The 23,029-nt window shown below is 43.7% G+C and overlaps 1 protein-coding gene across 1 annotated transcript in view; it reads left to right on the top strand.

The window, feature by feature from the left end:
* The window catches only part of rasa4 (RAS p21 protein activator 4), a 338,871-nt gene that overhangs the window by 291,386 nt on the left and 24,456 nt on the right, over positions 1 to 23,029 (top strand). The window contains exons 9-11 of the mRNA XM_041198466.1: positions 11,044 to 11,161; positions 19,951 to 20,104; positions 20,849 to 20,913. Coding sequence (XP_041054400.1) covers positions 11,044 to 11,161; positions 19,951 to 20,104; positions 20,849 to 20,913 — 337 coding nt within the window. The remainder of the gene's footprint in view (positions 1 to 11,043; positions 11,162 to 19,950; positions 20,105 to 20,848; positions 20,914 to 23,029) is intronic.

Here is a 23,029-nt window from a genome sequence, read left to right as displayed (position 1 = left end):
ACAGCAGATAGTTGGGAACACCACCAGCTGGATGTCCCCCTCCAAGTCACTCACCATCCTGACTTGGAAAGTTAAAGTTAATCGCCGTTCCTTCACTGTCGCTGGGTCAAAACCCTGGAACTCCCTCCCTAACAGCACTGTGGATGTACCTGCACCACATGGACTGCAGCGGTTCAAGAAGGCAGCTCACCACCACCTTCTCAAGGGCAACTAGGAATGGGCAATAAATGCTGGCCCAGCCAGCGAAGCCCACACCCTGCAAATGAATAAAACAAAAAATAAATAAATACTGTGGGTTACAAGAGCAGGTCAGAAGCTAGGAATCCTGCGGCAAGTAACTCACCTCCTGACTCCCCAAAGCCTGTCCACCCTCTACAAGGCACAAGTCAGGAGTGTGATGGAATACTCCCCACTTGCCTGGATGAGTGCAGCTCCAACAACACTCAAGAAGCTTGACACCATCCAGGACAAAGCAGCCTGCTTGATTGGCAACCCATCCACAAACATTCACCTCCACCACCACTGACACACAGTAGCAGCAGTGTGTACCATCTACAAGATGCACTGCAGGAATTCACCAAGCCCCCTTAGATAGCACCTTCCAAACTCACAACCACTACTATCTAGAAGGGCAAGGGCAGCCGATGCATGGGAACACCACCACCTGAAAGTTCCCCTCTAAGTCACACACCATCCTGACTTGGGAAATATATCGCTATTCCTTCACTGTCGCTGGGCCAAAATCCTGAAACTCCCTTCCTAACAGCACTGTGGGTGTACCTACACCACATGGACTGCAACGGTTCAAGAAGGCAGCTCACCACCATCTTCTGGAGGGCGATCAATGCTGGCTTAGCCAGTGATGCCCACATCCCATGAATGAATAAAAAATCCTTTCCTTGGCCATCAAGTCCGAGGGTGGGACTCAAACCCGGAGCTGCTGGTTCAGAGGCAGGGACACTACCCAATGTGTCACAAGACCTCCTATTTACAGTTATATGCAAGCTGACAACTGTCAGCTAGAGAGTTCTTGGCTGGAATTTTACTTCTCTCGGGCAGGTGTGGGCCCAAACCGAACCGGCGTAAGATTGCACAAGATGAGGTCAGGTGAACGTCCCGATATTATCCCGCACTTGCGCAATATTTCGCTCGGCGAGCACATGTAAAAGTTGGAAGAACGCCCACTGACAATTAAGCTCATTAATGCCCCAATTGAAAGTGATTTTTCGTGACCTGTCCAACCTTATGGTTGGTGGACGGGCCAATTGGCCAGGCAGGCTTGAATGAAACCTCATCCAAGGGTGGGATGAAATCTCCATTAGGATTTCAAATTAAAAGAAATATCTGGGAACTCTTATTTTTTTTATGAGGTATGCTTTCAGGTGCTTGGTTGTGCTGCATGGACATTTTTTGCAGCATTTTTGGGCTGTCTTTCATTATTTGGAGGTCTGCAGCTCCCTGAGGCAGCCGTCTGCCTTCAGGGAGCTCAGTGGAAGTGCTCACAGCACCCACGGTGATGTCGATGCCCACCCTCTCCCTGCCCCCACCAGCAGTGCTGAGCCTTTCTCAGGGCGTGTTTCATGCTGGCTGCCCATTAATTGACCAGCCAGCGTAAGAGCGCATTCACTGCACGGTCTCAGCCGGGAGCGGGTTTTACATCCAACTTTGAGCGTACCCCGAGGGTAAAATTCAGGTCCAGGAATCTGCCAGTGTTCGTTGTTGATGAGATTGATTTTAGGCAAGTATCTTGAGCCTGTCACTGGAATATATAGTTTGCGTGTTTCCTATGTTTTGATCAGGTAGTTTATCCTCATTGTTAGATTTGTTTTAAAATTCAGAACTATTTTCTATTTCAGTTTCCTAAACCATCAACGCAAACTCTTGGGATCAAAGTCCTAAACCTGAGGCTGAGAATTTTAATTGCAATATTTTTTTTACCTGCACCTCCTGTACAATAATGTGGATGATTAGAACACCCACTTGTTGTTGAACCCACCTAGTTTTTGACCCATTGATATCATTAGTATGAGAATCAGGCGGGTTCTGAAATGTGATGATAATACTCCTCCCGACCAGATTACTCGAAGAGTAAAACAATTCCCAATACATCTCAATGGCCAGTCCTCCTATGCTCAGTAATATTACCATGTGAATTGATCTTTTTACCTGCAAATAAAAGCTGTGAAACAAATATTTACATTTTCAGGTTTGAGCGCAATTTACTTCTTTTTCATGTAATTTTGAAATGCCTGGTGCTTCAGACAATCAAAGCTATTCAAGGTGGTGATAAGATCTTGGGCCCTGCTCTAATCGAGAAGCAGCTTTCAGCTAACTGACAGAATTGTTATTTTCAGCTGCAATACTGACACATCAAAATGTGCGCTGGGTTGAGTCACTTCCTCAATTTCTAAATCTGGCTGTTTTTTACCATGCCAGATTCCAGGAATTCCCCCTGACCTCCCAAACCGTCAGCTCTTTGTTTTGAAACGTGTGAAACTGTTTTGCAGGCATTTCCTGACAGCAGGAGAAATGGACTCCAGTGTTCATCCAGCTGCAGTTTGCAGCGCTTTTCTCAGCTGGTACTTGCTGGCTTCACAGCCCCTGGGTCTCAGAGCTGTGCACCAGTCCTGGCATTTACACAGCTAAATCGCAGTCTCTGGTGCACTTTCTGTTGGAACAGGAGTAGGGCATTCAGCCTCTCATGCTTGCCCTGCCATTCAGACAGATCATGGCTAATCTTTATCTTAACTAAACTTACTCGCCTTGATTCCATATCCCTTAATAGCCTTGCCTAACAAAAATCCACCCTAGGCTTGAAATTTTCAAGCAGCCCAGTATTGTTCTGTGGGATCTTGCTGTGCAAATTGTTTGATGTGTTTCCCCACGTTACAGTAGTGACTAAAATTCAGAAGTACTTCACTGGCTTTGAAGCACTTCTGAGACATCCTAAGATCATGAAAGGTGTGATTATAAATGCAAGCTCTCTATTTTCTGCTTCCTGTTGTGAGAAAAGGCAGACTGGATTGTCCATACACTGATCAATGTTGAGAATTGATAACCAATGAAAAGTCAGGTGGGGGTGATTTTCCTTGTAAATGTCAGGCATTAAAGAGGTGGCTAAGATGGGGCCTTAAGCTGAAACGCTGCTTTAACCTGGGGCAGGATTTTCCCCCTGTCAGGGGCGAAGTTGAAGGGCGGGTGTGCACAGGCACCCTTCCGATTGGTGCCCCCAATTGGGGGCATGGTGCCATTTTACTTGGGCGGGCCAAATAGGCCCGCCCAGTGTGACGTCTGCACTGAAGCGCTATGCGCTCTCCGTGCGGTGGGGGGGAATCCCAAAATTGAGAGCGCACTCTTTCCCGCGTGTGCAGGAAAGAGCGCACCCATCTCCCTGAGGCTAAGTGCTGCCTCAGGGAGATCGGCTGTTTCTATGACAAATATAAAGAATAGAAAAAAAATTCCTGACATGTCCCCTCATGTGACACTGTCACATGAGCTGGGACATGTCCATAATCTTTACAAAAACTTTAATAAAATTTTTTAAAAGCTACACGAAACCTCACCTGCCCATGGATGAGGTTTCATGCTTTTTCTGAAGCCCACCAGGGCTCCCAGTCTGCCCGCCAACCTTAAGGTTGGACGGGCAGATCCACTAACTACTTTAGTGACTCTGTCCGTGGCCTCAATGGGCCATTGATAGGTTGGTGGGTGTGCAGCTGATTTTGCTGAGCCCCCGCCTACCGGAAAATTTAAATGGGGCGGGGTGACATCAGGAGTTCCACCCAACATCACCACGCATCATTTTACGCATCGGCGAGCGGGACCCACTCCCCCCCATTCGCCGACGGGAAAATCCTGCCCCTGGAGTTTAACCTGGCATTAAACCTGACATTTAACCTGGCGTTTAGCACAGGATGCTGCCTTGGTAAAGGAGTTGAAGCCTGTGCTAGATATAGCCACCTAGAGGATCTTTGATTGCCACTTATGTTTCCTGTTTGCGCTCATTGAGGAGGCTGCACAGCGTTTTGATGGCTAGCTCTTGATCCTACCCCCCTCTCCTAACAGTGATCAACTGATTTGGAATCAGTTAGTCATCGCTGAGGGTTTTGAGCACTACCTAATCACCTTTTACTGCTCACTCGCTGCTGGAGGTTTGAAGGGGCCTTTTGAAACACATTGGAAGACATTCTGGGACATTTTGCCAATACTTCACCAACATTCTATCAACATTTCCTCTCAGCTCTCTGAGGGCTTCATCTAAAAAATGAATGCTTATTAGGCACCTTATATGAGTCACCTGGAGAAAGGGTTATCGGCATCTTGCTAGGGGTCCCCTTGGTTAGGATGAAGAATGAGAGGAGGACATGAGGCCATGTAGAGCAGCACCAGCTGCTGCAGGAGGGAGGGACAGAGGGAGAGGATGGTGAGGTGGGCTCCTTCCTCACAGCAGGTACAGGATATCCCACCTCCTCTGGGCTTCCTCCACCAGGACCTCCACTGTCATGTCTGAGAACCTGTGCACCCTCTCTCTCGTTTCTTGAGCTGCCCTGAGAGCTGCCACTGTGTGCCAGCCAGCACACCCCACAACTTCAGTGGAAGTGGGTGTGAGGTACCCGCATATTCTGCTCCAAGAAAGTTGCATCTAATCAACTGTAGAGCCCTAAACCTGGAAGTGTCTGTTTTAGCCCTTCCGAGCAAGTTCAAATTATGGTAATCAACAATGAGGCCCAAATTTATATGCTAATTCCAGGCTTTCAGACAGGTCTGTCTTGTTAGTATAGCAGCCATTTAACTCCGTTTTCACCATTTTACCAAAATAGCCCCCTATTTTCTCCTCTGTTCCTCCCCAAGCCTCCTCTTCACAACCAGTGGGATTCCTGCTGTTAAAAATGCTCCCCCTGCTGGCTTGGGTGGGAAAGCACAGAACTCACTTTAACAAAATAGTGAGTAGCACAGGGATTGGTTCAGTTCTTTATGGCCATATATGTTAGTGTTACATTTTGCCTGGGGCTGCTCTCAGTTTATCATTGCAGCCAGTGAAGAAGGAATGGAAAGGATATTCACTGCTCCTTGTCTGCTCAGTTTGTGGAAAAATAATTCAGCGAAGCAGGTTGAAAAGTGAACCATGTACTCTACCTGCAGCAGGAGTACTTGAATTAAGCAGTTTGTCAATTTTATGGACACTGTTAAAAGAGAATGTTACCTTAAAGAGGCTTACTCTTACTGTGTGTCCATTTGAAGACCATATATATAGTCCATCATATTGTCCAATTATATAGCTTCTTTCGCAACCACCAGATGCCCCAAAGTGCTTTACAACCAATGAAAGTTTTTTTTGATGTGAAGTCACTGTTGCAATAAAGAGTTTCCAATTAACAAATTTGTAACAGGAAATAATGTAATTGTAACTCCCCACATTACAACAGTGACATTATTTCAAAAAGTATTTAATTGTCTGTAAATCACTTTAGAATGACCTAAGCTCTTGAAAGATATTAATTAAATAAATGCCAGTTTTGCCTTTCTTTATTTGTAGAGGCAAGGGAACATAGAAAAAAATCATTCTCCCCTCCTCCCTGCTGTACTTACCTGAATGCTCGATAAGATCATGGCTGAATGGCAGAATGGCCTCCTTTTACACCGTAACATTTCTGTGATTCTACTCTGTAAAGACGGACATTATTAAAAAAACATGTGACTCTTGTTTGGCACCAGGCAGTGAGGGAGGGGGGTGTTTCTTGGTGCCTTGTTACCTGCTCAAATGCATGAGTTTCTGTGAAAAGAGAACAACAGCGTTCAATCAGTCTCTGAGAAGACTGGAGCATGACAGCAGTCTCTCAACTAATGATTGCTGTCAAAATAGAGGAATCAGTTTAATACTTCCCCATTAAGAGGTCTGGTATAGGATGCACATCATATGAGAAATATGGAAATGGAGAAGAACTCAGGTTATAAAAAAAAACACTGGAGTTTGCTTTCTTTTAGTAACAATCTACATCTATATAGCAGTGTTGTCCAATAGAATTCCAGTGCTCACTGAAGTTGAGGCATTTAGGTCACCATATTCGTCACATGATGCAAAATATAAGCAAGATTAATAAAACAATTATACAATCTTTTGAAAATAGATTAAATCGCCAACAAGTAAGACCATACACTCATTGCCAGAGCCAGGTGAACAGCCTCAATCTAACTGTTCCGCAAAGCAAGCCTGCTATATAGACTCTCAAAGATTGGTGGCAATCTATTAACTGAAGTGGTCATTTTCTGACTGGGCTCCAGTTTCTTACAAAAATCAAATTTCTTCAAGATGAAACTGTCTCTATTTTATCAGAATTAAGATATTAAGAAACTCATGGGGGGAAAAGAATTGACAAATCTCTGCGTATTGGCACCTGTGCTCTGACTCCTGCCTTGCTTACACTCTGTCATCTGCCATTACCAAACACAGCATCCGGACGTTTAATAGACATCTGGCTCGTGACCAACCTCCTCTAATCTCTCTTTTTACACTAACCGTGCCCGTTCAATTGCTCATTTCAACAGATCAATTAAGATGAAAGGCTGAATGCATTTGGATGTTGCAGCAGCTTTGGATGTTGACCAGCTTGCCAAAATTGCATATTGGAACCCTCAATGGTGGCCGTGCAGCGCTGTCCATTGCCCATGGACCTTAACTGCTTTGCAAAAACAGCCAACCACCTGCTAAACAAAACCAATTCTTCAGCTGGCATTCCCTGTGCCACTAGAACATTTTGAGAGCAATCGGAGGGTTGTAAGGCTGGAAGAGGTTAAAGAGATGGAGTGGGGAAATTTTAAAATTGAGACATTGTCAGACTGGGAGCCATTGTATGTCTGCGAGCACAGGGGTGATGGATCAATGAGACATCCAGCCACCCTTTACCTAGCCGTCCTTCAATGTTACTTTAGTGCTGAGTAGAGAGTGTTTTATTTATCATGAAGTCTTGCTGACAGATGGTGAATGGCAGATAATCTGCTCAACAGAACACTGAAAGTCAAGGGTCACTGAAGGGTTAAGATTATCTGAAAGAGGATTTAAAAAATCTTATTCTGCACTGATAATCTCATGGCACTTTCAGACAACTGAGATAAGATAAATTAGTTCAAACTGAACACATTCAGGAGATGGAGTAATGAGAGTTCAATTATTGAAAAGCTCAAGGTGTTTACAGCAATTCTCCTGTAGGAATGTGACTTTGTTTTTATTCATTCATGGGATGTGAGCATCACTGACATGGCCAACATTTGTTGCCCATCCCTAGTTGCCCTTGAAAAGGTGGTGGTGAGCTGCCTTCTTGAACTGCTGCAGTCCATGTGGTATAGGTACACCCACAGTGCTATTAGGGAGGGCGTTCTAGGATTTTGACCCTGTGAAAGTGAAGGAGCTGTGATATATTTCCAAATCAGGATGGTATGTGGCTTGGGGGGGAATTTGCAGGTAGTGGTGTTCCCATGTGTCTGCTGCCCTTATCCTCTTAGGTGATAGAGGTTGCAGGTTTGGAAGGTGCTGTCAAAGAAGTCTTGTCGACTCGCAGCGCATTTTGTAGATGGTACACACTGCCACCAGTGGTGGAGGGAGTGAATGCTTAAGAGGTGTTGGTCAAGCAGGTTGCTTTGTCCAGGGTGGTGTTGAGCTTCTTGAGTATTGTTGGACCTGCACTCATCCTGTCAAGAGGCGAGTATTCCATCACACTCTTGACTTGTGCATAGTAGATGGTGGACAGGCTTTGGGGCGTCAGGAGGTGAGTAACTTGCCGCAGAATTTCCAGCCACTGACCTGCTCTTGTAGCCATGGGTATTTGTATGGGTGGCCCAGTTCAATCACTGGTTTCCCCCAGGATGTTGGTAGTGGGGGATTCAGCAATGCCAATGCCACTGAATGTCAATGGATGATGGTCGGATTCTCTCTCTTTGGAGATGGTCCTTGCCTAACACTTCAAAATACATGGCACTTGTGTGGCATGAATGTCATTTTCTACTTATCAGCCCAAGCCTGATATTGTCCAGGTCTTGCTGCCTTTGGACATGGACTGCTTCAGTATCTGAGGAGTTGTGAATGGTGCTGAACATTGTGCAATCATCAGCAAATAACCCCACTTCCGACCTAATGTTGGAAGGATGGAAGGAAGGTCATTGATGAAGCAGCTGAAAATGGGCAAGCCTAGGAAATACCCTGAGGAACTACTGCAGTGATGTCCTGGGGCTGAGACAACCATCTTCCTGTGTGCTAGGGTGTGACTCCAACCAGTGGAGAATCCTTGTTGCTGTTCTGGTCATGCCCTCCTACACTCTCCATTGAACTTGAGGTGGCCCCTTAGTTTGATATTAAGATTGAGGGAGAGGTTGGGCCATGACGTTGTATATTGTGGTTAAATAGAATTCTGCTGTTGATGATAGCTCATGGTGTCTCATGGATGCCCAGTTTTGAGTTGCTGGATCTGTTTTGAATCTATCCCATTTGGCATGGTGGTAGTGCCACACGACACAATGGATGACAAGGACTGTGTGGTGGTACTCCTATTGAAACTGTCATGGACAGGTGCATCTTTTTTTAAATTCTTTCATGGGATGTGGGCATCACTGGCAAAGCCAACATTTGTTGCCCATCCCTAATTGCCCTTGAACTGAATGGCTTGCTAGGCCATTTCAGACAGCAGTTAAGAGTCAACCACATTGCGGTGGGTCTGGGGTCACATGTATGCCAGAGCAGGTAAAGGCATCAGATTTCCTTCCTAAAGGGCATTAGTGTACCAGATGGGGGTTTTTACAGCAATCAACAATAGGTTCACAATCACCCTTACTGAAACTAATTTTAAAATTCCAGATTTTATTAATTATTGAATTTAAATTCTGCCAGCTGCCCTGGTGAGGTTTGAATCCCAGAGTATTAGCCTGGGACTTTGGATTACTAGTCTAGTGACTACTCTGCCATCTCCCCAGAGTCAGTACATTGGTCAGGATGAGGTTAAGTAGGATTTTCTCTCTTTTTGGTTCTTTTTGGCACAGATCCAGTCTGGCAGATATGTCTTTTAGGATTTGGCCAGTTCGTTCAGTAGCTGTGCTACTGAGCCATTCTTGGTGATGGGCATTGAAGTTCCTCACCCAGAGTACATTCTGTGCCCTTACTACCCCCAGTGCTTCTTCCAAGTGGTGTTCAACATGGAGAAGTTGTGGGGTGGGATGAAGCGATACCCAAAGGAAAACTAGAAGGAGAGCTACTGCTAGGTACTGCTATTCAGCTTCTGCAAATAAATTGTGGCATTGATCGAATGGCTCACCCACGTATTCTCCAGACTGCAAGAGATTATGAGACCACAGGGCAGAGAAAACAAGGGGAAATGTCCATAGGGTAACAATACCAGTCCTACCAGTTTTACTCAAAGTGGTTTGTTTACTTTGAAAAATCAACTACTTTTAAAAAAGAATCACATTAGAATAAGAAAAGTCACTATTTAAATGACTTTCTATCAGCCTGTTTATCTTTTTCTACCTTATAGGTGTTGGTAATTAGAATTTCTCTTTCACGGGTATAAGCAATTAACATGGAGCTTTTCAAACTGTCAACGAAACACAGATGAGATCATTAGTTGTTTTCACTGCATGTACTGAGACTCTACAATTACTATTCAGTACACTGGGGTAATTTTAACACCCCATGACAGGCCGAACTTGTAGTTTTAATGGACAAGGTTTAGGGTTGGTGGGGGTTGGGATAGACTAACTTGCTCTCCAGAGGCAGGTCATTAACTAACTCTGCTAATGAGGGTCTGTGTCTCAAAATTTTACAACTGTTAAGATTTAATGGCTAGGGGCCAAGTTTCCCAGTGCTAGGAATTCCAGAAGGTGAAAGGATACAGTAGGCCTGGATCCAGAAGGATTGCTACCCCTGGATACCTCTCCCACTACGTCCCCAGCTCAACCTCATTCCTGACTCACCACCTCCCCCTCAACAGAAATTCCAGCCTCTTTGATCTAAAGTTTATGACTCCTGCTGGCATAATGAACGAGGCACATAGACACACATGCAATCTCCTCCATGGACCCACTCTCCGATCCCCCAACCTTACTTGCTAATCCTTCCAACCCACTTACCCCCCAGCCCTCTCATTGATCTTCTTCCTGACCCGTTACATCTCCCTTCCCCTTCTCAGCTGTCCAGCTGTGTCTTTCTAGTGCAAGTTTTCCCAGTCAGAGCCAGCCTTTTAAATTCAGCAGGACCTCCTGGGTTCCCACAACAACCACCCCCATCCCCCGCTCCATGTCCCATAAATATGAGTGTCACAGTGACACAGTTCTGAGTGATAGTATCAAACCTAAGCCTAGACCTTTCACAGAAGCTGAGACTTTGCTTGAAAGATCAGGAGACGTATCAGATGCTAAATTTACTTGTTACTGTACAGGATTATTTTTTGAGCATTTATTGTGTTTAAATCTTGTTTTGGGGCATTAGAAATTTCAGTTAGTGGGAAAAACATTTTCCACAAATGAATTTTCAGGTGTATATCTTTCAGTGGCCATCTTGTGTCATTAGCAGGGACACAGTACAGTGTCTGTATCACAGTTACAAGATCATTGGTTTAAATAAGTGATTGTTGTTTTAAGTGAGAATTATAATGGAAGATGTCATCACAAAAAATGACGGGAAGAGTGAAAACAAGAAGTAGGGTTTTGTAGACATGAAGTAAACACAGATATAATATTTTTAATCGTTATATATACAGAGATTATGATATTACTGGAATTTGAAGAAAGACATAAAAGAACAAATGATTGTATGCAAATAGGATCAGGACCTGACATGAATATTACATGTTCAATTATTATTTTAAAGAAGTTGACAAAGATTAAATATTGATCCAACAGAACTTAAGGGACCATGATCAAGTGCATCACTTTAACCCTTCAGCATATATTGCTACCATGGCAACTAACCACATGTACTAGTGATGTATTGTCTGTCCATACAAAGCACACAATGATTTGTATCATATTATGCAATCTAACAAATGTGTTGTCTTTCAGGGGAAACCTAGGGTCACTGAGGCTGCAGCTGCGATTACGAGATGAGAGTGTTCTTCCTTCTAGTTACTACCAGCCTCTCACTGAATTACTCCTCCAGTCAGTCAAAACAACCAACAACGTGAGTAACGTCATTAGTTTTTTTTCTTGTGAAGCAGCCTAGCCCCTTGTTTATCATTCCTTAGCCGACGCACTCAGGTGCCCTATCCCTCATCCCCAGTTGTTTGTTTTGCTGCCCTGTGGTCATCTACTAGGAAGTGTGGGACAGCAGCCTAGTGTGCACAGTTTCTTCCCTTCCTCCCAATGCCCCAGTTAGACTCAGCAAGCCACTGTGAAGGAACTTACAGACACAAGCCCCGTGTCCTACATTTCCTGACATGGTACAATACCACGGAAACGCTGCTCTGCTGCACCGCTTGAATCCACAAACTCATTTTAATTTGCCGTGGCTGTTTGAGTAAAGCAATCATTTTCTGGCTTAAAGTACAAAGAGCTGTGGATTTTCATACTGGACACACATGAAAGCAGTGTGTATATGAACACACTGGACATAACTCCAGAACCTTCATGACACTGCAACAGCTCAAAATGTGACTAATTCTGCATGCAGCCCCTTAATACATCACACCTAAAAATAGTACAGACGTCAAAGACCTCCCTGGTGGCTTTATTGGGATTGTTTCACAGTAGCCGAGTGACTAGATAATGACTGGGAAAATCAAAAACCAGGAACTGTGTGCCTTGTTCATTATGCCATTAGATCAAAGAGGCTGGAATTTCTGTTGAGGGCAGGGAATCGGGTCTCCCAATTGTTTGCTGCTTCTGTGTTTCCACCATTTCTCCAGATGCACCAGCTCTAAGAACCTGACAAGTACAAAAAGACCTGAGGCCATTTGGCCCATCAAACCTGCTCCTTTCACCAACCTTAAATAATTTGCCCCTCTTCTTTGTGCAAATTATGCAAAATCTCTCTCTGATCTCAAACCACCAGCCCCTACTGTTTTTTAACAGTTGTCTCCTCAGACTCCGACTTTTAGTGTTTCCTCTGAATTGAACAAACATCAGTCTAAAATTAGGATAATTTCGAGTTGAGCCTGTCGATGGCATTGATTTTCAGTCTCGGCTTAACCAGATTGCTGAATCCACTGATCTCGAGTAAGAAAGTAGCCAGTGATTCGTTATATGAAATCACCATATAGTGAGCAATAACTGAACCTGACCATTTGCCCTGAAGCTGGGATCTGGTAATGCAGTGGTTCTCAACCCTGGATCCCTGAGGGTCCATTGAAATTTTCCAGACAGTCCACAAAATAGCCAGTAATGTTACTGAACATGTTTTACAGCAGCAGTAGAAGGACATCTGACATTTACAATGATAAGCCGCAACACAATAATTTTCACATAGGACTAATTGTGTAGCGATTTATAATGTTCAGTGCAGAAGAAGCCTCTGTTGCTTTTGCATCTTGAGAATTGTATCGTTTGCAATTATTTCTGGGGTGGGGGTGTGTTGGGCATGTGGGCGTGAGGGTGATGGTGCCATGGTCAAGACAAGAGTAAGCAAATGAGTGGTGGCTGGAGACAGTAGTGCAGTAGTCGTGTTAGCCAGCAGGTTGGAGGGGAGTGCGGCCATTACACATGCAGTGCAGAGTGGTGTCTCCCCTAGGAGGGTAGCGCATGTGGAGATGTGCTGAAAGTGGTAAAAAGTTTGCAACACAATAGATAGCACAAAGTTGATCGATGATATTGCATGAATGTCTCTTTCTTCTGCTTTTCTCTAGTTTTGGAGTGAGGTGGGAGCTTCTAGAATTCTAGACATTTTGGCTGGGAAAAAAGCATTTTTTAGACCATATTAGTCCAGAATTTACTGTTGGAGTTAGTGTTTTAATTTAGAACTGGGGTCTGTGATCACTAATCCCTTTAAAACAAGCTCTTGCAACCAAAAAAAGTTTGAGAATCACTGAGCTACTCAGTCTTACAATTTATCCTGGGGCTTGGATCAATTATTGAGTCTCACCTAATCGTTATCAGTTCATATCCAGGAGTAGATTTTCCACTGAGTGCTAATTGTACCAATAATTTTATCTGGTTAATAATAAGCTTCAGAGTGATGGTCACAGAGTGACAGTGGATTCCTACCAGTATGGGGAAGATAAAATAATGGGGAGCAAGGCCTCAGAAATACCAGTCTACAGCCAGTTTCCATGGTTTTGGATGAGTTGTGATCTAGACCATTTGAAATGACACTTGTTACATCAGCAGCCAATACAAAAAGTGATCTATTGATGGGCACAATTGAATTTAGTCATTGGTGAGGGACATACTTCAACATTATTCAGGAAACATCTGCTTCCATATGACTTAAACCCCACCTCTCCCCCATTATTTTAAAACAATAAACAACAAGTGTTTCCAAAATATTTGATCATGTCTGCAGGAAATCCCAAAGCACTGCAGAGCCAATGAATCACTGTTATACAGATACATGTGGCAGCTGGTTTACAGTAAATGAGATGAATCGCCAGTTAAGGTGACTCTTTTCTGCAGATGTTGGTTAAGTAGGAATGTTGAGCTGGACATTGGGACCACTCCCTACTTTTCAAATAGCCTCACGGAATCACTTTGTCCACCGATTCAGAAGTGAATACTGCCAATTGAGCCAAGCTGTTAATTGTGTAGCACACCAATCCCTCTCAAAAATTCAAATGGTTTGACAGAATGTTTATCAACAGCGGAATTCTTGGACTCATATTTAAGTATACTTCCATCTTCCTGTAGCATAGTACTGGGATATTAAAGCTCACTGTGTACGAGTGGAAATGACATGTATCATTAATGATTGCCTTCAGCACCAGCCCACATGAGGGGACATGTCATATTGACAATGTGTAGCCATTCTCATTGTAAGGCTTTAAGGACTTGGTTGCATCTTCTATAAAGACCCTCTCATTTTGTGATTGGGGAATGGTCTTTCCCAAGCACAGCCTGGGATATTATGACTGTTACAGAAACATGAAAGTATATTTTAAGATGGGTCTAAATATTCAGCGGATGCATAACATTCAATAAAGGCTTTTTTTTGATAGTGCGGGGGTATGACACACTATTAGAAGCAATATTAGCCCAAAATATGCATCAAATTTAGAGAATTTGTGACAGGCTGTAACCAAGTGCCATCATTGAGATGCTTATTTAAGTTGAATGAGTTTCCATACATAAGAGCCCCTCAGTGGTCTTACTGCCCTATGGAATATTCTCCAGTGAATTATTGATGGAGTAAGTGAGCTGCTGCCTCCTTTCACATTAGACTTTTGAAGGAAACTGCCTCCCCGCTAAATGGTGATATATTCTGTGTGAAAGGGAAGCTTGTTCAAAGCATGCCGGCTCCTGGCATCTCTCTCACTGATGAGCTGAATTTGCATCTCCATGTGGCGCTTCAGTGATATGTTGATTCCTGAGTCCAAAGCTTTTCCACAGAATTAAGGATGCTGTAGGAGCGAGTAATGAGGCTGTAATTTATTCCAGGGATACAGACGATACCATAAACTGTGAGAACAAAGCTCGAGTGCTTTATGGATCTCGTTCACATGTGGAGATTGAATTACATCCTTTTGCTCGCTTGATCGGACATAAGTTATTTTGTTTGTAAAACTAAAGTGAAAACCAATGTTGGGTTAAGTTCAAAATGGTGCTGTGAAGACCTTGATTAAAAGTTGAGGCTTTAATGCTGTGATTAGTGCAGACTGGTATCGTCACACGATTAACAATGGACACAAGAGGGAAATGAGAAGGGTGCAGGGGTAGGGTCTGCAGTGCATCCGAGTGGGCAGAAAGGGAAAAGATTGGGGCAGCATTCTGGGATCTTCAACCTCTTGCTCTTGGCGGCAAAAGTATTAGATTAGGTGGATAAGGAACAGGATGAAAGAAACAAAATGCACAAAGGGACAATTGACAAAAAATGAAGACAATATACCATAAAAATAATAGCTGCTTTGGGTAAGATACATTGCTGTTGTTTGCATTATGCCTTAGATGAGGGAAGTAACATTTGAACTGTTGACAGTCATCTGAGCCCCAGTGGTTTGAAGGAGAAGGGAAGTTTTGGGAGATGGTGGTATAGTGGTGATATTACTGGATTAGTCATCCAGAGGCCCAGGTTAATGCTCTAATCCCACCATGGCAGCTGGTGGAATTTAAATTCAATTAATAAGTCTGCAAATAAAAGCTAATCTCTCTAATGGTGACCATGAAACGGCTGTCGTAAAAGCCCATCTGGTTCACTATATCCTTTAGGGTAGGAAATTTGCCGTCCTTATCTGGCCTGGCTGACATGTGACTCCAGATCCACAACAATGTGTTTGACGCTTAAGTACCCTCACCAATCTACCTGTTGCAGATGCATCTGTCCATGACAGTATTGGTAGGAGTGACCACCGCACAGTCCTTGAGAAGACGAAGTCCCGCCTTCACATTGAGGATACCCCCCATCGTGTTGCTTGGTACTATCACCGTGCTGAATGGGATAGATTTCAAACAGGTCTAGCAACTCAGGACTGGGCGTCAATGAGGCGCTGCAGGCCATCAGCAGCAGCAGAATTGTACTTAACCACAATCTATAACCTCATGGCCTGGCATATCCCCCACTCTACCATTACCACAAAGCCAGAGGATCGATCCTGATTCAATGAAGAGTGCAGGAGGGCATGCCAGGAGCAGCACCAGGCATACCTAAAAATGAGGTGTTAACCAGGTGAAGCTACAACACAGGACTATTGCATTACAAACAACAGAAGCAGCATGCGAGAGACAAAGCTAAGCGATCCCACAACCAACAGATCAGATCTAAGCTCCTCAGTCCTGCCACATCCAGTCATGAATGGTGATGGACAATAAAACAACTCACTGGGGGAAGAGGCTCCACAAATATCCCCATCCTCAATGATGGGGTAGCCCAGCACATCAGTGCAAAAGATAAGGCTGAAGCATTTGCAACAATCTCCAGCCAGAAGTGCTGAGTGGATGATCCATCTTGGCCTCTTCCTGAGGTCTCCAGCATCACAGATGATGGAAGGCTCCAGCACTAGCTGCAACCCTAGCCAAGCTGTTCTGGTCCTTGACAGTGCTATCAAATGGCACTTACTCAGTTTAACATTCAGTTTGGGTTTCACCAGGGCCACTCAGCTCCTGACCTCTTTACAACCTTGGTCCAAACATGGACAAAAGAGTTGAACTCCCAAGGTGAGGTGAGAGTGACTGCCCTTGATACCAAGGCAGCATTTGACCAAGTATGGCATCAAGGAGGCCTAGCAAAACTGGAGTCAATGGGAATTGGGGGAAACCTCTTCACTGATTGGAGTCAAACCGAGCACAAAGGAAGATGATTGTGGTTGTTGGAGGTCAGTTATCTTAGCCCCATTACATCACTGCAGGAGTTCCTCAGGGTAGTGACCTGGGCCCAACCATCTTCAGCTCCTTCATCAATGACCTTCCCTTCATCAAACGGTCAGGAGTGAGGATGTTCACTGATGATTGCACAATTTTCAGCACCATTCTCGACTCCTCAGATACTGAAGCAGTTCATGTCTAAATGCAGCAAGACTTGGACAACATTCACGCTTGGGCTGATAAGTAGAAAGTGACATTCATGCCACACAAGTGCCATGTAATGACCATCTCCAACAAGAGTAACTCACCTCCTGACTCCCCAAAGCCTGTCCTCCATTTATAAGGCATATCAGGAGTATAATGGAATATTCTCCACTTGCCTGGATGAGTTCAGCTCCAACAACACTCAAGAAGCTTGACACCATCCAGGACAAAGCAGCCCGCTTGATTGGCACCCCATCCACCATCTTCAACATTCATTCCCTCCATCACCAATGCATAGTGGCAGCAGTGTGTGTATTATCTACAAGATGCACTGCAGCAACTCACCAAGGCTCCTTCAACAGCACCTTCCAAACCCACAACCTCTACCACCTAGAAGGAGAAGGGCAGCAGATAGATGGGGACACCACCATCTGCAAATTCCCCTCCAAGTCACTCACCATCCTGACTTGGAAATATATCGCCGTTCCTTTACTGTCACTGGGTCAAAATCCTGGAACTCCCTTCCTAACAGCACTGATGGTGTTCCTGCAACACAAGGACTGCAGCGGTTCAAGAAGGTAGCTCATCACCACCTTCTCAAGGGCAATTAATGATGGGTAATAAATGCTGGCTTTACCAGCAACACCCACATCCCATGAATGAATAAAAATAAATCAGGAACCTTATCAAGGCAGCCGATGTATATCTTCACGCCTTTTGCTTCACTGTAGCAAATAATGGCAAAGTAACCAACATGAAAATTTACAGGAGCCCAAGCAGTTTAAAGAAGCTGTGCTATACCCATTCCAAGGAAACAGCACCAACAGATTTGGTTGTGTTACTATCTTCTTACAACAAACTTTGAGACCTTCCAGCTTTCTCTTCAGGTTGAGGAAATGGAGCCAGCTTCAGAGAAAGGGGGTTTTGAGGAGAGGAGCCACTTTGATTACTATTTGTCATGATGATCTAAACGCATTAACAAAAACGTGCGTGTTTTCTCCATACATAGTGACCACAGCACTTCTCAGGTGTGTATGAAGAAGGTGATGAGAATATTATTCAATGTTTCAGCAATATTATCAGTTTGCACCGATGTAATGGTATGGAATCTTTTTGATTCGATGCATAGTGGCTCGGCCAGCATTTATTGTAGGTCTATAGTTTCACCTTGAGAACGTGGTGGTGAGCTACCTTCATAAACGACTGCAAGAAATGTGGTAAAGGTACTCCCACAATGCAGTGTAAGGAGTTCCAGGATTTTGAGCCAGTCGCAATGAAGGAGTGGCAATATATATTCAATTCAGGGTGGTATGTGGCTTGGAGGGGAAATTACAAGTGACACTGCTCCCATCCATCTGCTGCACTTGCTCTTCTAGATGGTAGATGTCTTGTGTTGGAAAGTGCTGTCGAAGAAGCCTTGGTAAGTTACTGTGCTGCCATCACTGTGCACCTGGTAGTGAAAGGTATGAATGTGGCTGATGGGCTGCCAGTCAAACAAACAATATGTAAAAGGTATATTTACAAATGATTTTTACAAAGCTTTCTGTGGTTACATCGATGAACAGAGGACTTCATTAAGCCTCTCTGGTGGATGAGGTCTTAAAAAGCACACAACAATAAAATGAGAAAGGACCATTCACTTTGTCAAGCCCATTTATCAATAGGCCCTTGCGTGTTCTGCTCTGGTTCACTCAACCTATTTAATCTCCGGAACAAAGGTTCTGTTAGCTTAATCAACATCCTGGAGGCTACCATTGACCAGAAACTGAACTGGACCAGCTATATAAATACTATGGCTACAAGAGCAGGTCAGAGGTGGGAAATATGAGCAGAGTAATTCACCTCCAGATTCCCCAAAGCCTGTCCACTATCTACAAGGCACATGTCAGGAATGTGATGGAATACTCTCCACTTACCTGGATAACTGCAGCTCCAACGACACTCAAGAAGCAGGTCACCACCTAAGAGAAAGCAACCCGGTTCATTAGCACCCCATCCATCACCTCCAACATTCATTCTGCCTGCAGGCTCATAGTGACAGCAGTATGTACCATATACAATATGCAGCAACCCATTAAGGCTCCTAGGATAGCACCTTCCAAACCTGCAATCTCTACCATCTTAGAAGGACAAGGGCAGCAGATGCATGGGAACACCACCACCTGGAAGTTCCCCTCCAAGCCACACACCCTACTGGCTTGGAAATATATTGCTGTTCCTTCACTGTCGTTGGGTCAAAATCCTGGGGCAGAATTTTCCCCCCATCGGGAGGGATGTTTAGGAGCGGGCATGTGGTCCGAACGGCGTCCCCGATTGGGGGCGCGCCACCATTTTATGTGGGCGGGCCAATTAAGGCCCACCCAGCGTGACATCCACCAGGAAGCGCAATGTGCTCCCTGTGCGGGCAGAGTGGGATTCCCTAGGCTAGGACTGCGCTCTTGCTAAGTGCTGCCTCAGGGAGATCGGCTCCACACTAAAAAAATCTTAAAAATGGAAAACAAAAATTTCCCTGACATGTCACCTCATGTGACACTGTCACGTGAGTTGGGACATGTCCATCACTTTCAAAGACGTTTTTATTACATTTTTAAAAACCTACATGAAACCTCATCCCGCCCGTGAATGAGGTTTCATACTTTTTCTAATGCCCACCAGGGCTCCCGGCCTGCCCACCAACCTTAAGGTTGGACGGGTAGGTCCACTAATTACTTTAATTACTTTGTCAATGGCCTCAATTGGCCATTGACAGGTCGGCAGGCGCCCAGCTGATTCAGCTGAGCCCCCGCCGACCTGAAAATTGAAATAAGGCGGGGTGAGGTCGGGAGTTCCGTCCAACGTCATCCTGCGTCATTTTACTTGTTGGCGAGTGGGCCCCGCCACCCCCATTCTTCCTAACAGCACTGTGGGTGTACCTACACTACATGAACTTCAGCGATTTAAGAAAACGGTTCAACACCATCTTCTCTGGACAATTAGGGATGGGCAACAAATGTGACACTCACACCCCAAGAAAGAATTTTTAAAAATCCCTACCCCTAAGAGGCAAATTGAGCTCTTCTAGCGTATCAGTCCAATTCCATAACACACATGATTCACCTCTGACTAGTCACCCATGCCCCATTATGTCAAGACATCTTGACCCTATCCTGCCTACCACCACCCACCCCCTGCCACCCACACCCCACTGCCCCACCAGTTTTATCTGTGGGCAAGTATTTAAACATTGTGAATGATTAGTTGTGCTCATTAACCAAGTGGTAGGAACTCTGCACTCACTCCACAAGGTGTGATAGGTAATGATCATATTCTCTTCCCCTTTAGGGTGGAAAGGGGAACCTGCTGGCACTGATCGATGAGGTCACCACCGCTGAAAGCAGACAAGAGGTCGCAACCAATCTGGTTAAGCTGTTCCTGGGGCAAGGGCTGGCGAAAGAGTTCTTAGATTTTGTGATCAAATTGGAACTGGACAGAACAAGTAAGAAATTTTCTTAATCAGTGTATATACAAGGCAAATGCTTTAAAGGATTTTCTCTGGTCAGAGGGTGGAATGAAATGGATTCAATTCCTACAAGATTCTGCACTGGAATATGTTCATAATGCATGGCTGCTTACATATAGCTAATACAACATCATGTACATGTTTTGTCAGACCTGGTAAAATGGCTTGCAAGAAACCATTATTCCTTTCAATGTCAGAATGCTGTTCTTACTGAATAACCTAATATTTTGGATACATCATATGTTAATGTTTCTCCCGCTTAAATTCCCCTTCTGAGAAATTGAACCAGAATGAGAGCACAGGGGTAACAGCGCTCATTCCCCATCCGTGCTCTGAAGGTTTCAGTATCAATACAGCTCAACACTTCAATCTGCTTCCAGTCCTTACTAATAACCAGTGTTAGCAGTGGTCGGTCAGTGGAGTGACTGTTGATAGCTGAGTTCCTGAGAGAGTGCGAGAGCTTACATAGCTCCTTATTACATCCTCACAACATCCCAACACAGTTCATGTTTGAAGTGTAGTTGTTGTTATGTAAGCGATTGCAGAAATAGCTTTCCAGGTCTAACCATAGGAAATATGCTGTATCCAAAAAGCAGTTGCGATTGAACAAATTAGGAAGAGTGTCAACATTCAGATGAGGATTTTATTGCAGGTCAAGAAAGGACAGAATTTACCATTCATTTTGAAATGATGCTTTTCTGTTTTTTGTGTCTTTTTTAGGTGAACCAAATACTTTATTCCGTAATAACTCGTTGGCTTCCAAATCCATGGAGTGTTTTTTAAAGGTAAGATGCAGACTGGGATGAAATCTCTTTGATAGTAAGGCAGCGGCCTCATTTTTAATGTTTATAGGATATTCCATGGTGACGGATTAGACAGTTCACAATATATGTTTCAACATCTATGAATAGAAACTGTATACATCAGGACATAATTACAGCTGGGAACAGGTACAACTGGTGTAGAGTAAAGGGTTAATGGTTATGCTAATGAGGCAATGATGTTAATGATGATGAAAGCATGACATCAATAGGCTCCAAGAGAGAATGAGATGTATTGCTGGATACGATTGGGGAGTGGATAAGGGAACTTCATTACGAATATACCAAGCACTGATATGATCAGTGATTGACTATGGATGCCAGGTGTATGGATCTGCTGCAAAAACCTTATTGTATAAATTGGACGTAATGCTGTCTCATTTGGTGCTTTTATTTCTTCTCCAATAATAGCTGTACAGGCGGAGAATGGAGAAATGCCTCTTGGATTGAGGAGCAGGTGGATGGATTAGAATTATTGGGTGAAATTGGTAGGGCAGAAAGACAACAATTTAACCAAATGTTTCCTTCAAGGTAGTTGGAGCATGGATCGCAAATAAGGGGGAAATTTTTTGGGAAAAGACTAAGTGATTTAGTGGAAGAGTCCAACCTGCAAGTTTTTAATATAAGCATACAGGCATGCTGGTCAGTAATTCCACCCTGGTACTTTCAATATCCAGAGGTTGATTTTACAATATTGGACAAACTTAAAGAAAATAGTATAGGTTTTAATTTGTCTAGTTTTGTAAAAGAATATGTAGATAACGAGACAGGAAGGACAGGTTCAACAGTTTTTATTCCTGGATTTATTGTTAAGATTGCTAAAAGGTTATCTTGACGATTTTTCAGTATTTTCAGTTGAGCTGATGGCAGTTATGTTGGCTTTAAGGTGGCTAGTGGAGGTAAAACCATTGAGAGTCATCAGTTGTTCAGACTCATCATCAGCATTGGTTTCCATCCAATCTTGTTTGTCTGAATACAGACGGGATTTTACTTTTGAAAATTTTCCTTTATTGTATAGCATACAACAGTTGGGTATTATGGTGGGTTTTTTATGAATGCTGGCACATAAAGGTGTGGTAAGGAATGAGGCAGCAGGTTCATTGGCTAAAAGTTCTATAAATCACTTGATTCCAGATATTGAGATTTCGTTAGGGAAGACGGAATCTATTATTGAGGATAAACTATATGCATTATGGCAACAAAAGTGGGATATGGATGAGAAAGGAAGACATTTATATCAGACTGAAAACAATTTGGTAAATTCAATGGGAAGTGTAGAAAGGATGAGGTGATTATGAGCAGGATTAGCATTGGGCACAGTGGGTTAAATAAGTCTCTGTATTTAATATGGAAACATGTTGATGATTTGAGTCAAGCGTGTGGGGAACGATTCCTGCAATTGGTGGAGCATGTTTTATTACACGGTACTAAGTTTGCAGATGATAAGGAAACTATGCAGTCTAATTTACAACAGAAGGGTATACAGTTAGATTTGGGTATAGGGATACTTTTAAAAAAGGCAACATGACTTTATATTTCACAGAACTAGTGCATAGAATTTAAGTTTTTTATTTGCATTGCACTTCTTCCTCCAATACAGCAGATGGCAGTAATACACTAAATAGGTGTGAATTTGCCAGAAACCATAAAAAGGCGGTGCCCAGAGAGCAAGATGCAGAATAGCCTGTGTCCACAGAAAACCATGTATTTATCATGAGGTCTTTGTCAATAGTTCTTAATAAATAGTTTCAAGAAAAGCTATATGCTGACCATCAACATGGTCACTGCAGAGTCAGTAAAACCACATCAAAATGTGTTTTTTTAAATTTATTCTTTCATGGGATGCGGGTGTCATTGGTAAGGTCAGTATTTGTTGCCCATCCCTAATTTCCCTTTAACTAGGCCATTTCAGAGGGCAGTTAGAGTCAGCCGTATTGCTGTGGGTCTGATGTCATACATAAGCCAGACTGGGCAAGGACAGCAGAGTTTCTTCCTGAAAGGGCATCAGTGAATCAGATGGGTTTTCATGGCAATTGACAGTGGTTTCATGGTCACAATTACTGAGACCAGCTTTTTTAAT

Source organism: Carcharodon carcharias, chromosome 10, assembly GCF_017639515.1.
Source record: "Carcharodon carcharias isolate sCarCar2 chromosome 10, sCarCar2.pri, whole genome shotgun sequence".
In the NCBI taxonomy this organism is placed as follows: domain Eukaryota; kingdom Metazoa; phylum Chordata; class Chondrichthyes; order Lamniformes; family Lamnidae; genus Carcharodon; species Carcharodon carcharias.
Note: the sequence above shows the minus strand (reverse complement) of the source record. Positions and strands in the feature narration are given on the sequence as shown.